The sequence below is a fragment of the Mastigoproctus giganteus genome, chromosome 6, assembly GCF_048544385.1.
Source record: "Mastigoproctus giganteus isolate SK-2022 chromosome 6, ASM4854438v1, whole genome shotgun sequence".
Lineage (NCBI taxonomy): Eukaryota > Metazoa > Arthropoda > Arachnida > Uropygi > Thelyphonidae > Mastigoproctus > Mastigoproctus giganteus.
In genome coordinates this window covers 228,453,722-228,469,561 of record NC_143580.1, presented here as the reverse complement: position 1 = coordinate 228,469,561, position 15,840 = coordinate 228,453,722, and the positions used below count along the sequence as shown (strand labels likewise).

General features: G+C 32.6%; 1 protein-coding gene across 4 annotated transcripts in view; it reads left to right on the top strand.

The window, feature by feature from the left end:
* Myo81F (unconventional myosin 81F) overlaps positions 1-15,840 on the top strand; it is a 326,469-nt gene that overhangs the window by 275,591 nt on the left and 35,038 nt on the right. For all 4 annotated transcript variants that reach the window (XM_090376766.1, XM_090376764.1, XM_090376763.1 and 1 more), the window contains 4 exons: positions 4,779-4,860; positions 10,642-10,754; positions 11,190-11,309; positions 11,817-11,887. In XM_090376766.1, coding sequence (XP_090232892.1) covers positions 4,779-4,860; positions 10,642-10,754; positions 11,190-11,309; positions 11,817-11,887 — 386 coding nt within the window. The remainder of the gene's footprint in view (positions 1-4,778; positions 4,861-10,641; positions 10,755-11,189; positions 11,310-11,816; positions 11,888-15,840) is intronic.

Genomic DNA, 15,840 nt, shown 5'->3' with positions numbered 1-15,840 from the left:
GCAGGAGGTTGAGCAAGTAAAAATTTTGAAATTAGTGTCTTTAAAAAATATGATCTTGCAAAAACAATTCTCCCGTAAAAGGCAACAAAAATTACAGACTTTTTAAAGAAGTGATCAAATAAATTCCTTGAATTTTTTATAATTATGTATCTATTGCTACATGTTTTTTGTGAAAATAAATAATTTTTTAAAAATTAATTTGTTCACACATTAGTATTAACAATTCCCAAGTGGATTTTTTTGGTCTGCAGGTAGGATTAAAAAAAAATTAATGAATGGAATCACAGAATAGAGCACTAAATATCGCGAAATATGGTTGGATTTCACTTGTATATATTCGGAGTGAGAATCAATGGATTGGAGAAAATTTGTAGGCATCAGGTATAGCACGGTTGTCTTATAACGTGGGTCACAATCCTCCCCCGAAACCCCACAGTATAACTGGGAGTGGTGTATGTGAAAACTTGTATATTGAACTTGCAAAACTTGAGAGATACATTATGTCTCAGTGGTGATGATGATGTGATGCAGTTTTAAAGATAATTGATAAGGACCACACCAAACTTGTCCCAGAAAACTAACAGCATTACCTTTCCAGCAGATGACTGCACTCTTACTTTCTTTGGGAATGGTTATTGAGATGTTTTCATTCTTTAGGCCATGTTTCATTACATGGCCCAAAGAATGGAAACATTTATCTAAAACATTCCTTGGTGGTTAGGATCAAAATGATGAACCCTGGTCTGGTCCATAGTTATTCAGAAAAAGTAATCATCTGGTTATTGTTACACATGTTCAAAAGTTGCTCCATACAATTTTTTACATTTTCAGTAAAGATGACACTAGTCAAGGAATCCATAAGGTAAAAGTTTCATGCATGTGCGAGTGGTTTTCCATGGCATTTTCCCCCAGTGATAATACAGAAACTACATGAGCCAATCAGACACACTGAGAGCGATACTGCACGAGCAAGTCAGACACTGAGTCAGTCTGCATGAGCTAATTCACAAATTGACACACAGTGGTGTTCACTGCCACTATTTTCCACCTTCTTGTTTCTCTTGTAACAGCAGTTGTTTGGTGCCCTGGAATTCCTGCATCCCATGAACACTAATGCTATTTCACTTTACTACTTGTGCCACTCTATGACAACATTATTAGAGTGCATTTCTCAACATATATACTGCACTCATATCTTGAATTGTTTTTGGTTTTTTCCTCTGGAAAAAACAGGAAGCAGATTACAGACCTATTTCTGCAATTATTCTTTTTTTATTTTTTTATTTTTCTGGCTGAATGTAGATCTTTATTGAACAATCCCTTGTTAATCTTAGCACAAGGTAGCATGGATTTATTTGTAATATTCAGTTTTGCAAAAGATTTGTAATAACACAGGATTCAGAATGCTCCAGCCAAAAACTTTGGGAGTATGTTAGGTGATTAGTAATAAAAAAAAAAAAAAAAAAGTTCTTAGCAATGTGGGTCCAAAAGTCTGCTTATATTGCAGTTATATTAAATAAGAAATGCTTGAAATATTCATTTTGGTTAAATCTAATATACAAGACCAAGGTAACTCATTATGAGTAAACTCCTCAGACTTGTATACCAGCCGAGGCAGTTCATAGTGGTGGCCTCATAATCATGAGCAATCAGTGCTGCATGTAAAGTGTCTCTTCTTTTCATGCAATGTATGTTAATCACTCAGATTTCTGTTTTCTATCTTGACAATAAAAGAGAGATAAATCTTGTGAATTTATCATTGAATTCATCATGAGCAGGCAGACAACCTTTTTTACTAGGACTAGAATACCCATGGTGAATATTTCGCCAGAACTGTTTTAGAGAAGTAAAGAAGAAGAAGAAGTAATATGGAAGTAATTACTACAAAAACTTTTCCCTTGGCTCCCTTTTGCTGCTAGCTAAGACGTCAGTGGGATGGACTTGGGTAAAAGTGCAATTTGATAATTTTTTACATGTATGACTATATTGTTCTTTAAAAATTACAGTTATTACATGAAAATTATCTGGACCTGGCATTGCTATGTAAGTTGTCCACAGGCTAAAAATGGCAACTTTGTTGAAAATCTGATCCTGAGATTTGTTGATTATGATGACAAAAGCTAAAAAATTGTCTTATCTTCAAAGTAAATGGCAAATTAGTTTCACTGGGAACTAAATCAATTCTCAGGATTTGAAAATTGGTCAGAAAAATTTTGGATTATTTTTTCCCCCTCAATTTTACTGCTAAATAAAATCTATTGCAAAAGGAATCAGGTCAAAAGCTTGTTTAGCCTTTGAGTTATTCAAGTTCAAAGAGCATTCCAGACAGAGGGACATAAGCAAATTATTATACAGATCATTTCAGAAGTTACTTGTATGTGATCACTGCAACCCATAGACAAGCAATCAATAGGAATAATATGCCACAGCAACCTCCATCTGTCTCCTACTCATTGTAATTACCACCGAGGTCGGTGCACTTCATCTGTCAGTGAAGCAGACTATAAAGGTAGTGTTTGGCTGGTATAGTGATTCCTCTGAGCCATAACTCCTAAACTCCTCTGATCTTATGTAGCCATCTCAGAATATAAACAGAAACTTTATTTATTAAAATACTTCCTGCAAACCCAGGGGCTCACATCTGGTGAGTATGGGCTTGGCATACCCAGGGTCCTGAGCTGGATATCATCATTCTTCTCTTTCTTGGTGATTTTTCCTTCTACTTCTCTCTCTCTCTCTCTCTCTCTCTCTCTCTCTCTCTCTCTCTCTCTCTCTCTCTCTCTCAGGGTAATTCAGAATTTTTTTTTTTTTTTAGCAAAAGCCTCAGGCTTCCTTGCACCTCAGGCTAATAATAATAATAAGTGTATTATTTTTATTGCCTGTATCATTCAGTACTCTTAAATTCAACAAAAGATCACAGACAAAAGTTAAAGTACTGTGCTCTTTTACTTTTCATTCTAACTGTTGTACTTGTATAAATTCACAAAAGAAATAAGCCTTTTACTTATTTCACGTTTCAACTGCTTATAATACAACAAAAACAGCTGTCAATGTTTATGCTGCAACTCACATTATTCAGATTTGATTCTTTCTCTCTCTTACACACACACACACACACACACACACACACACACACACACACACACACACACTCTCTCTCTCCTCAGTCATTTATACTATGTAGTATCCTAGCAATTATTCAGCTGTATGCAGCATTTGTTCATTGTTTGTTTGTTTGTTATTTGGTTTTTAGGAGCATTAGCAACTAAGGCCATATTGTTCTGGGGGTATGCAGTGGTCATTCCATGACCTTTCCGCATCCTCCGTATTTGGTGGTCATGGGCTCGAACTCCAGTCTAATCAAGAAGCGTGTGCTATGCACTACTGCTCCTGCCCACCTGGCTACGGAGGCGCCTGTTCATTGTTTACCAACGTGTCTACATTAACTGTTTTAATAAAATGCATTTATTCAGTTTTTTTTTTTTTTTTTTTTATGAGAACCCCAAACACGAGAGGTATTAGAACCTATAGTACTTAGTACCGTGCTTGGGTATATAACATTAATTTATTCAGTTGGGTATATAACATTGATTCTTGATGTGAAAACATCTTTGGCGGCACCTACTAAATTTCAGTCCGACAGTCTGTGTTTGGACTGTTGGCAAAAATGTGAAATAGAAATTATGAAAATTACATCACTTCCTAAGTGAAGCTAATGCAGTTGCTAACTTTGATTCAGTAGAGTAAGTAGTGGGCATGTGCATAAAACATTATGTCGTTATTTTGGACTGAAGAAAAACTGATGAACAATGTAAGTTGAATGAACATTTACATCATAATTTACATTTACATCCTAAATGAAGCTAATGTAGTCGCTAACATTGATTCGCTAGAGTAAGTAGCAGGCATGTGCATAAAACATTCTGTCATTATTTTGGACTGAAGAAAAACTTATGAACAATGTAAGTTGAACAAGCATTTACATCATTTAGGAAGTAGCGGGCATGGGCTTATGCTCATGCCCACTACGTCCATAATAATGCTAACTCAGTTACTAACATTGATTCAGTAGAGTAAGTAGCGGGTATGAGCATAAAACATTACATCGTTCATAACTTCAGTCCAATTTTAAAACGGTTCTCATTATCATCAAAAAAGTTTTCACATAAAACATCTTTCATGCATACAGGGTACACACATGCTTTTCTTTAAGCTAACGTTACTAATATATTTTAAAATAGGTCTAATGTATACAAAGATATCAATTCATTTCCATAGAACTTATTCATTTCAACAGTAGAATAATACTGTGAAGTATTGTTCATAGTTCTGTAATCGTAACTTTATTTAACTGCAACTTATTTGTAGAATTTGATTGTCATTCTCTTGATATATGTAGATGAATTCTAAGTATTTTGCATAGGGAATGAATAAATATTTTAATTATTTTAAATATACATAAAATTGTTAATTACTGTTACTTGACACTTTATTCTCCATAAAGAATATACAGTATGTATTTTATAAATCCTGATATTGTGGCAATATTTACGACTGCACAAATAAACCTACAACAATATCAACATAACTAAAATTGTGTTTGATTAAATTACTTGTGATCTCATTTAAAAGGCAATACTTAGATAGTAAACATTCTGAGTTGCATATAAAGACTAATAAAGAATGCTTTATTTAACAGTGATAAAATTTTAATCATTAAAAAATTATAATGTGAGATTTCATAGTAAAAATTAATCAATATCTTGTGTGGATTATAGGTTCTGGAAGTGGTTAAGACTAAAATAGATCTGAGGCCTCGTGCAGAAGGTTATGCTCTGTATGAAGTAATGGGAAATACAGGTAAGAACCCTTCCTTTCATGGATAACAGCTTGTTGGCTTATGCTGATCTCATACTCATCATGTTTTATATCTTAGCCAGGGAGGTGAAACAAGGATCCAGGGGAATTGAGAAGGCCTTCCAAAATTGAATTTTCTCACCATTTGCAAATTTTAAAACTAGAATAAGGGACAGCTGTACAGAAAGGTTAACAACCTCTACTTTGTATAGCTCTCTCTCTTATTCTGCAAGTCATAATCTTGTTCAAAACCGGTTCTTTTTTAATTCTGTGATTCAATTTTATTCTTATTATATCTCTCCTATGTAAACATTCAAACTCTAGGTTGACTTGGTGACCCTTGAATTGACCCTACTCTGTATATGTTTTGGAATGTTACTATATTACTAACATTTCAGTAAACTTTATTAAAACACACTTACATCAACAACAAAAATATACAAAGATAAATAGTTATTTATGTGCAAGCAAAGCTTATTTGACTTTCCAAGCCTTGATTTACTTCCATATCAGGCTTATACAGACCAGTTAGTTTAACTTCTGTTCCAGGTAAAATAATGGAGTCACTGGTTAAACATGCATTGCAGGATCATCTAGACAAGACTGCAGCAATAATTCAGACACAGCATGGGTTTAGAGAAAGTCTTGTCTGACAAATTTGATTGGATACTACAGTGTGGTCACAAAGGAACTGAATGCAAAAAATAATTTTGATCTCATATACTTGGATTTCAGGAAAGCTTTTGACACTGTTGCACTTGGAAGACTATTGTACAAATTGGAGCAGAATGGTATTAAGGGTAAGTTGCTACAGTGGATAAAAGGTGGTTGAGTGGGAGAAGACAGAGGGTGGTAATCAGTGGATGCTGCTCTTAGTGAACTAATGTTATTAGTGCAGTTCCATAGGGTTCGGTGTTGGGCCCACAGTTGTTCTGTATATTAGCATTAGTAGAGGCATATGGTGCAAGAAAGCAAGCTTATGCAGCATCAGTCAAAAAAAAAAAAAAAAAAAAAACCGCTCCCATTTCACCCCTCCGTTCATTCCAAATACCTGTCCAGCTCAGCCTTAAATTTATTTAGGCTATCAACTTCCACAACAAAGGATGGAAGTCTGTTCCACCAACCAATTACCCGCTGGCTAAAGGCAAACTTCCGCACATCTATCCTACATCTGTCTTTCCTCAATTTGAATTTATGCCCTCTCAGGCAATTATTCTGAACAAGAGGAATCCCATCAGCAATGAGCATGCTCAAACCATTCAAGGCTTTATACACCTCAATCACATCACCTCGCAGGTGCATAGTTTCCATACACTGTAATTTGCAAAACTTAAGCCTTTCTTCATAAGAGCAATCCTTCATTCCATTCACTAATCTTGTTGCTCTTCTCTGTACTCGTTCCAACAGCTCTACATCCTTCTTAAAATGAGGCCTCCAGACCTGTATACAGTACTCAAGATGTGGCCTGACCATTGCCTTATACAAGGGGATAATCACCTCCTTATCCCTGCTAGAAAAATTCCTGTATATCATTGACAAGACACGATAAGCTACTCTTGCAGACCGTCTGCACTGCTCAGAAAACTTCATATCTGCCTGCACAATTACTCCAGGTCCTTTTCATTCTCTACCACTGTCAGTGTAGTACCACAGAGTTGATATGCTACTCTGGGGTTACTGCTTCCCATATGTAGTACTTTAGATTTGTCAAAAGTTAAACTTCATTTGCCACCTCTCAGCCCATCTGCTCAACTTTTCTAGATCCTGTTTCAGCAGCGTACTATCATTAGTGTCTTTAACAACCCTGCCAACCTTCGTATCGTCTTAATCATATTAATCAATGATATTGATGACGGTATATCAGGCTTAGCGGTATATCAGATGATACAAAGGTTGGCAGGGTTGATAATGGCAGTGTGCTAACCAAGGTTCATTGGCGTAAAAGACTCGCCTGGTGCAAAGAGCATGCAAGGTGTGCTGGTCGGATGAGTCACGTTATTTACTCCACACCGTGGATGGTCATGTACGGATTTGGGGTTTACATAAAAAAAAAAAAAAAAAAGCCAGCAGGTGGTTGATTGTCGGAATAGGTTTCCATCTGTTATTTTGGAAGTGGGTGGTTTGCATAAATTCAAGGAAGAACTAGACAAATTATTGGATGGGATGGACAGATGATGTGTGGAATTTTTTTTTTTTTTTTTTTTTTTGCTGATGCTTTATAAGCATTCCTTTTTTGCATCATATGCCACTACTATTACTACTAATAATAAAAGTATGGGAGCCTCTGCATTAATTAAAGCAGTGAATTGTTATGAAGTGAGTTTTATTGTGTACAAAGGATATTGCTTATAGTAAGTATTCTAAAATCCCAGATGTAGCCAAAATATTTATCTATCTCAAACACATTCAATGCTATAATGCACTTTAGTCAAAAACCTTTTAGGAAACTGTACATTACTTTTCGCCACAGATTAGGTGCATTATGGCCCAGTTGCCCTTGCACCGTTAAGCCCAAACGACAAGCTGAAATTCCTACACAATACAACTACTTAACAATTGATGTTTTCTGGATTCCACGTTGAATTTTGTAATCAAACCAAATCAAGACAGAGTGAAAATTAGAACAAACTATACCCTGTACAGTTTGTGCTGGTAGTTGGTGTACAGTAGAAGAAAGAAAGAATTAATGTGCTTACCTACCAAGAAGCTCTGAAGGTCTTTTAATTTTAACAGAAGATAATTTCTCTGAAATGAATTGTATTGAAGACATTATGGAATGGGAATTAGTGAATAAAAGAGTAAAACAATATTTAGATTTAAAAGAAGTGGAAATGAAGATCAGTCAATAGAATAAAAATAGAAAAAGCATCAAACTTTGTATAAATAAAGCATCACATGAAACATTAGGAGAATAGAATTTTAAAAAAATAATAATAATAAATGGACACCATGGTATACAGAAGAAGTAAAAGATTTGGCTGAGATCAAAGCAGATAGGTTTCAAAAGCATTTAATCAAATAAAACAGATGCACAGTGATATCAAGAATATAAGGAAATTTGAAATAGAATCAGTGTGGAGATAAGAAATATAGAAAACAGCATTAGGATAAGTTGTCAAAAGAATTAGAATGATTTTTACTGAGCACAAAAAATAGTGAACAATACAGAATCAAAGAAGATAGTTGAATGAATATGTTAAAATAATAAACATAGATTCAGTTATATGGATAAATTATTTTAAAAAATTGTATACAAATGAAGGATAGCAGATGTTAGAAAATGAGAGAATAATATTAATGAAGAATAAATAAAAATAAATCCAGAATAAATTAGAGAAATAATAGGAAAAGTGTAATTTTAGATAAAATGAATGGTGAGTTCTAAGGAGTGGAGGAGAAAAATTAACTATTGAAGCCAATTTCTGAAGAACATACTGAGTGATTGGTAAAAAAAACAGTCGTATCAGAAAAAATTAAATGAAAGTATAGAATTAAGCAATGAGCAGCAAGAATTTAGGCAAAATAGATCATGCATAGATGCAATATTTATGATAAAGCAGATAATAGAATAATTACTCAGTATAATAGACCATTTTATATGTGTTTTGTAAATTTAATAAAAGCTTTTGACAGAGTAAAAATAACAGAAGTAATAGAAATCTTAAAGCTGCTTCCTGAACAATTAATAGACATGATCAGAGATGTATATATGTGCATAATCAAAATAGGTCAAGGAAACACTGAAAAAATAGAAATAACTAAAGAAATAAGATAAGGCCTCTCATTGAGCCCTACTCTTTTTAATGATAATGGATGAAGTAAATAATGAAATAAATAAAGGAATTAGAATTTAAAAAAAAATGAATATAATCTGCTATGCAGGTGATGCAGTACTAATGGCAGAAAATGAAAATGGGTTACAAAGAATGCTACATGATTTTATTAAGAAAGCAAAAGAGTATAATGTGAAAATATCCATAGGCAAAACAAAGAGCCTAATGTAACAATCAATGAAATATAAATTAGAATTAAAAAGGAAAAAAATTATAGAAGTAATGAAGTTTAACTACCTAGGATCAAATAAATAGTTAGTAATAACTCAAGAAGAAGTAGAAGAACAAGCATTAAAAGTGAGCAGAATATCAGGAGGGTTAAAGAATATAATTTGAAACAATCCACACATTAATCAGGAAGTTAAAAATATCCAAGCATTAATTAAAGTTAAAAATATATAGAAAACTATAGCTTCCTATAGAGGCACAATAGCAGAACCAAAATAAAAGAAACTAGAAATAGAAACATTAAGGAAAACAACTAATAAAATATTAGGAGATAAAATTAAAAGTGAGGAAAATAGGAAACAATGTGGGATATAATCTATAAATGAGTGGCTTTATAATAGGAAAACATAATGGAAAGCATCTAAACAGGATGCGATTGTTAGGTACAAAAATATTAAATAACTGGAGACCCAATGGCAAACAAAGTAGAGGAAGATCAAGAAAAGGCTGGAAAGATCTATTGTAAATCCAATAAGCAGAATGCTTAATTGGGGAAAACAGAAAAAAGAAGAGGAATTGAAGAAGAAAATGCAAAAAACTCCTTACTGAATATTTTAAATAAAGTTTGTTTGTATTTTTAATACAGCATAATACAGTTCTGTTCTGTAGATGAAAAGCTTTTTTTTTTTATTTTAACTAAAAATTTTAAGTGGAAAAATAGTGTAACAATTGGGCCTACCATATTTTTGCAGTTTTATTTATTAAGCAAATTATTTTTAACAGAAAAGCAGTTAATACCAATAAGTTAAATTTTCAGTAACCCAGTGTTTTTTGCTCCCTTCAGAAATAGTCTGCTGTATTTTATTTATATAGTCTTATATGTGTTTACACATAGACTTCATTCTTAAAAAACGACAAAAATCAATAAAAAGAGACAGTTAGCACAAATATTAATAAATTTTTATTACTTACCACTACCACCTTTTTTAAATAAAACATATTTTAATAATTTACTATGTAGTGAAAAAAATCTTCACATTGAGATCAAAATTTAAGCCAATATGGAGTGGCCTGAATCATTTGCAGTTAGTTTTGATAATTGAAATTTGGCACTTAAATCAAGTTTGTAGACACAAAATAATGACTATATCTTCGATTTGTATTGTTATATATACTAAATATAAAAATAGCGAAATGCTTAAAGTGTGGTACTCACCTTGAATATAATCTGCAATAGTTTTATGAAAAGACTGATGGCTAAATTTAAGGTGGAATGGTTAAGTTAGTGCATTAAGGTGGGATGAAATTTAATTTAATGGAATTTTAAAATAAGTGCAAGGAAGCAGAAGTGCACTACTCCATACCTGGTTGTCATAAAGTAGAAAATAGTTAATCTGGAACATAAAAGAATTGATAATGCCAATAGTCGTGACGACAGACTTTCGTTAAGTTATAACATCTTCAGTTGGCGGTATTAAGTGAGAAGTAACGCGTGCTGTATTTTAAGGAATTTTCTATACGCTCGTGATACTCTTTGGGACACGTGAGAATCTCAGATGTAAGAGATTCCAAGCCAATAAATTTAGCCATCAGTCTTTTCATAAAACTATTGCAGATTATATTCAAGGTGAGTACCGCACTTTAAGCATTTCGCTATTTTTATATTTAGTCTATTATCACGGTACTATAAGAATTCTGTAACTTTATAATTGTTATATATATACTGATAACAATTGAGTGATAATAAAAGTCAATTAACTCTCATAAATATCTTAATGATCAGAACGAGCCCTTCTGCTTGAGGAGAAAGTTGCTGATGCTATGGCAAAATGGGAACGCTGGCAACAAGGACAGGGAAAATCTGCACCTCGCAAACAGCACTTCTTTCTCTTTAAAGTAAGTTTTATATAAAATAATTCTTTTAAAAAATTCCTCATTATTTCTAGAATGAAAGCCATTCAAACTTCACGTTTTGGATAATTTTTCAAAAAGGTTTATTGATATTTTAGCTAGTACAAACAAAATAATTATATACTGTCTGAAAGTTAAGCAAGAAATTAAATTTCATAACTCCATAATGAATTAAAATATGTAAAAATCACAGTACATTTAGAAAAATAAGTGCAATATAAATTATATGAATCTGTTCAAATAATTTCATATTGATAGTTATAAAAGTCAGTTTAGTAATATGTAGTAATGCAGAAATACTGATATGGGTACTTTCTTCCCCTCTACTCTGATAAAGATATTAATCTTTAAAGAAATAAAAAAATTTAACTGTGGAATTAAGATCATTTTAATACTTATTATTATTTTTTTTCTTTTTAGAAACATCTCTTTTTAGATTCCTATATAAACTTTAGAGACAGGGTTGAGAAAGAATTGATATATCATCAGATTGTACATAATATCAGACACGACCGATTTCCAGTCACCGAACAAGAAGCTGTAAGTTACACAAGTTACTATTTTTTATTTATATTTATTAATTAATTAACAGCATAGATTCATACAAGAGTTCAGTAATGGTATCGCCAAATTGAAATGGCTTTAATGCATATCAAAATAATTTACTAATAATTTATAAATTGGTTGTTTTTTAAAATATTTGTATTGACATTCTGTATTTAGAAACATCTAAATCATTTATTGTATCGGGGGACTTAACCTAACGAAATCAGTTTTAAATTGGGAGATGACAAACATAGAGTTAACTCTTACATTTATTCTAGTAATTTTGAAATTAATATTCGATCAAGTAAATTTTTTTGTTTGATAGAGAAATTAATTAAACTGTAACTTTTGAAAAATATGATAATCATATCTATAAAAGTCAGTTCCTTATTTTAAGCAAAAATGGAATTCATTATTGTTATTATTATTTTAATATGATTATTAATATTTGATTACTTTTTTTCGTTGTATAACTTTTTTTTTTTTTTTTTTTCTGATTAGATAATGTTATCTGCCCTAAAAGCTCAGCTGGAATTCGGGGACTGCCAGCAGCAGGGCCATGTGGATTATAAGTAAGTAATATTGTCATCTGTAATTTAATAACATAGATTGTGCTACAGTTTTTGCCGGGCCAGAAGTTAAATAATTTATTCATCTTTATTAATTATCCCGTGTAATGCACATTATGCATTTTACGCAGAGGTGCAAAGATTTGCTTACTGCCAGATATTAGTTTCTTCTATTTTTTAAGTTTATAAAATTGATAAGGGTGCAAAATTTAAAAATTAAATTTTATGCCCTAACTTCTGCTTATATATGAAGTGTATGAGTAGAAATATTGCAAAAGTGTTTATTAATTCTGCTGGAAATAAAAAAATAAATAAAAAAAAACCAATATAAATATAGTTTAAAAATGCTAAAGAGTTCACTCCAGTACTTCTTCGTAGGATGACTTCTACTCTATACTCTCCAAGTAAAACCAATTTAAAATGCATAAAAACTTCTTTAAAATAATTTAATGTGCTCATCACCAATCCGACCCCCAACCCGTCAAACCTTCCATGAAACCTCGAGTGACTGAAGATATTATGTCAAATATATAATAAATAGACGTTGATAAAATTATATTGTGGAATAAAAATTTGCTAAATAAAGAATGCAACATTGAAAATAATTTATGAAACTTTTCTTCCTTAAGGTGACTAAGCTTTTCGACATTCGTCTTGCTCACAGGTTGCAATATTAATGCAAGGTATGTGTGTGTGTCTTCCTTAAGGTGACCAAGCTTTTCAACATTTGTCTTGCTCACAGGTTGCAATACTAATGCAAGGTATGTGTGTGTCTTCCTTAAGGTGACCAAGCTTTTCAACATTCGTCTTGCTCACAGGTTGCAACACTAATGCAAGGTATCTGTGTGTTCACTACAATATTAATAGGAGATTACTCATTAATGCGCATGCATGCAAAAGTCCATGACAGCCCATGAGTAACTCAATTAACAAATGCTAATTGAGTTACTATGTAATCTCATTTCTAAGGTTTTCACAATCAGCAATTTTGTATAATTGTGTTGTTTGTTTAAAACCTCAACTTCCTTTGTTCGGTTTTCGTCTCTGAACCCAGTGCGTCGGATCATTCATGTACTAAGAATTATGGATACATTAAATTATTTTAAAGAAGTTTTTATGCATTTAAAATCGGTTTTACTTGAGAGTATAGAGTAGAAGTCATCCTATGAAGAAGTACTGGGGTAAACTCTTTTGCATTTTTAAGTATTAATAAAACATAGGATATAAAATAAATAAATAAATTTTCTGTTTATACTCCAGGATGACCACACGGTCAGAGGAGTTCACAAGTTAGAGAGAATACAAGAAACAGCAACGTATACAGCAGTAACGGGCTTGAATCCGGGTCACCCAAGGCACTCGCGCAATGACCACTTGGCTACAGTGACCTCAATGTTATCAGAAGCCCTCAGTTTGCTTCAGTTTATCATTTTAAATGGAAAACAAAATGAAAAGTTCACCAGGTGCAAACTAATATTTAGTTGAACTGCCTCTGGCCCTGATGACAGCAGCACACCGTCAAGGCATTGACAAGATCAATTTCTGAAGATAATCAACTGATAGTTCGTGGTTCCAAACACGAATTATGAAGTTCACGAAGCGTCTTTGGTTTCGAGCCATAGTAGCTCTTAGGTTCATAATAAATATATAGTCGATTCCGGTTAATTGGGACACATCGGGACTAGTGCATTTTGGCCCGATTAAGTGGCTGCTCCGATTATCCGAAGTTTCATGTAAAAAAAGTTAAAAATACAATGGACCCCCACTTTACAATTGATTCACTGTGTAATCAAATCATGTTACGATGGAGTCACCATAGTAAAGTACTGTTCACTATGCGATGTGTAGTAAGTGCTGGTCATTGCGATCACATTTGTGAACTGAATTTTAATTCTATTAAACAGCGATTCTAATGAGCGAAAATAGGAGGAATATTATCCACCGGCTATAAAAGTAAAGATATATTAAGCACAAATTTACTTTTTATTACCTTATTAATTAAAAAATTAAATGATATGTGATAATCGGAATAATTAATACATACTGTAATATGTACATACTAACTAGTTGACATTTCTGTTCACTGACATTTGTCGGTAGGGGTTAAAATTTAAAACAGTATAAAGATAAGCAATCAATAACAAAGAACACGGCACACACAAATTTCAAGTAATGCGATATGTGCAAGTGAGAACGGAGTAACAAGTTACAAAGCTTTAAAAATAGGAATGAAGAGAAGAGTCTGAAAATTAATTTTTTTATATGATTGAAGATTCCATGGAAGTGTAAACACATTTCACCATAATAACCCACAGAATTCCAGCTGTCTGTATTATCACAAATTCAATAAGATCGAGTTTACTATCTGTTTATGATAGATTGCACAAACAGAAAAGCCCAATAAACAGGTGACTGCTAATTGTTTTTATTGTTTTATGGTTGTGACCTCCAGAAATCCGACCAAACCGCGTGGTACGGTCAGAGACAATCGTAGGGTAATCTCCAGTGCTGCAGTCTTCTGCCCCGATTAAACGGCATTTTGTCCCAATTAAGCGAAGTAAACCCTGGCTATTTTCTCGATTGGGTTCTGTTTTTTAAGATTTGCCCCAAATAAACGACTGCGGCCCAAATAACCGGAATCCACTTTAGTTTTGAATTAGTTTCATAATTTTGAATGCAAAAGAGTTTATATATTATGTATTTGTGCAGAAATATGCAAAAACTTTTATTAGTCCTGCTGTAAATAAAAAATAAAACTGTAGGATATATAAATTATAAATATGGAACTATTAGGTGTTTCCATTTTTGCATTGATAAAATCGTTGACATGCAAAAGTTCAAAATTATGCATGTGTACATATTTCTTTTTATATATTACACATCTAAACATTAAAAAAAAAAAAAAAAGTGTATGTTGTTGGTGTTTCTACTGGCATCATACATTGCACATTATTCATCTACTATGTCCACCCCTCCTTTGTTGTTGTTATTGTTTTTTTTTTCTTTTTCTTTTTCCAAATGATGATTTCAGGCTTTTGTTTTATTGCTGTTTAAGCATTAATTTCACTATTGTGATGCATGCTGGATACAAGAATAACATTTTTCTTTTGGGGCATATTTGGCACAATGGTAATGTTTTTCTGAAATCAAAAGAGGCTTGAATTCTATTCTATTCTTTGTGTTTGCAAATTAACTTCTTGCATTGCTCTATTTCCTTTCTTCTTGTGATTCTCAATACATGACTGAAGATATTATCAATAATAATTTTTCAAATAAATAAATAATAATAATAATCTAGACTACAAATCTATTTTTTTATATAATAAATCAAACATAAAACAAATAGAATCTAACTTAGCACCAGAAGATTTTATAATATTGGATTAAAAAAAAAAAAAAAAACTGAAAAAGTAGTGTACTTATTATTCACATATTATTATTATTATTATTAGCCATATGGTGTAAAGAAGTCTGAGGCTTATGCTGCACCAGGGAAAAAAAAAAAAAGTTCCCGAGTTACCCTGAGAGAGAGAGAGAAGTAGAAGGGAACCACCAAGAAAGAGAAGAATGATGATATCCAGCTCAGGACCCTGGGTGTGCCAAGCCCATACTCACCAGATGTGAACCCCCGGGGTTAATCACAAACTTCACAAATTTACAAAACTCTACACAAAATAGTTACAAGAAGAGTCAGGTGTTCTCACCTGTTTTTTTGCTAGTTATTCTTTAAAAGCCTTAAAACTTTCCTTTTAAGGCCGAGACAAATGTTATTTTTACAAAGTTAGGTGGCAGAAATGGTGGGTAACCTTAAACTAGAATGGCAATTGTTTGATGCCAATCAAACTATAAACATGAAATGCGAGCAGGATCTGTGAGGTGCAACATGCCTACAAAGTTTAAAAGTTACAAAAATGAGCAGGGGTACCTTTTAGGTTCCTTCATGCTATTACTCTGGG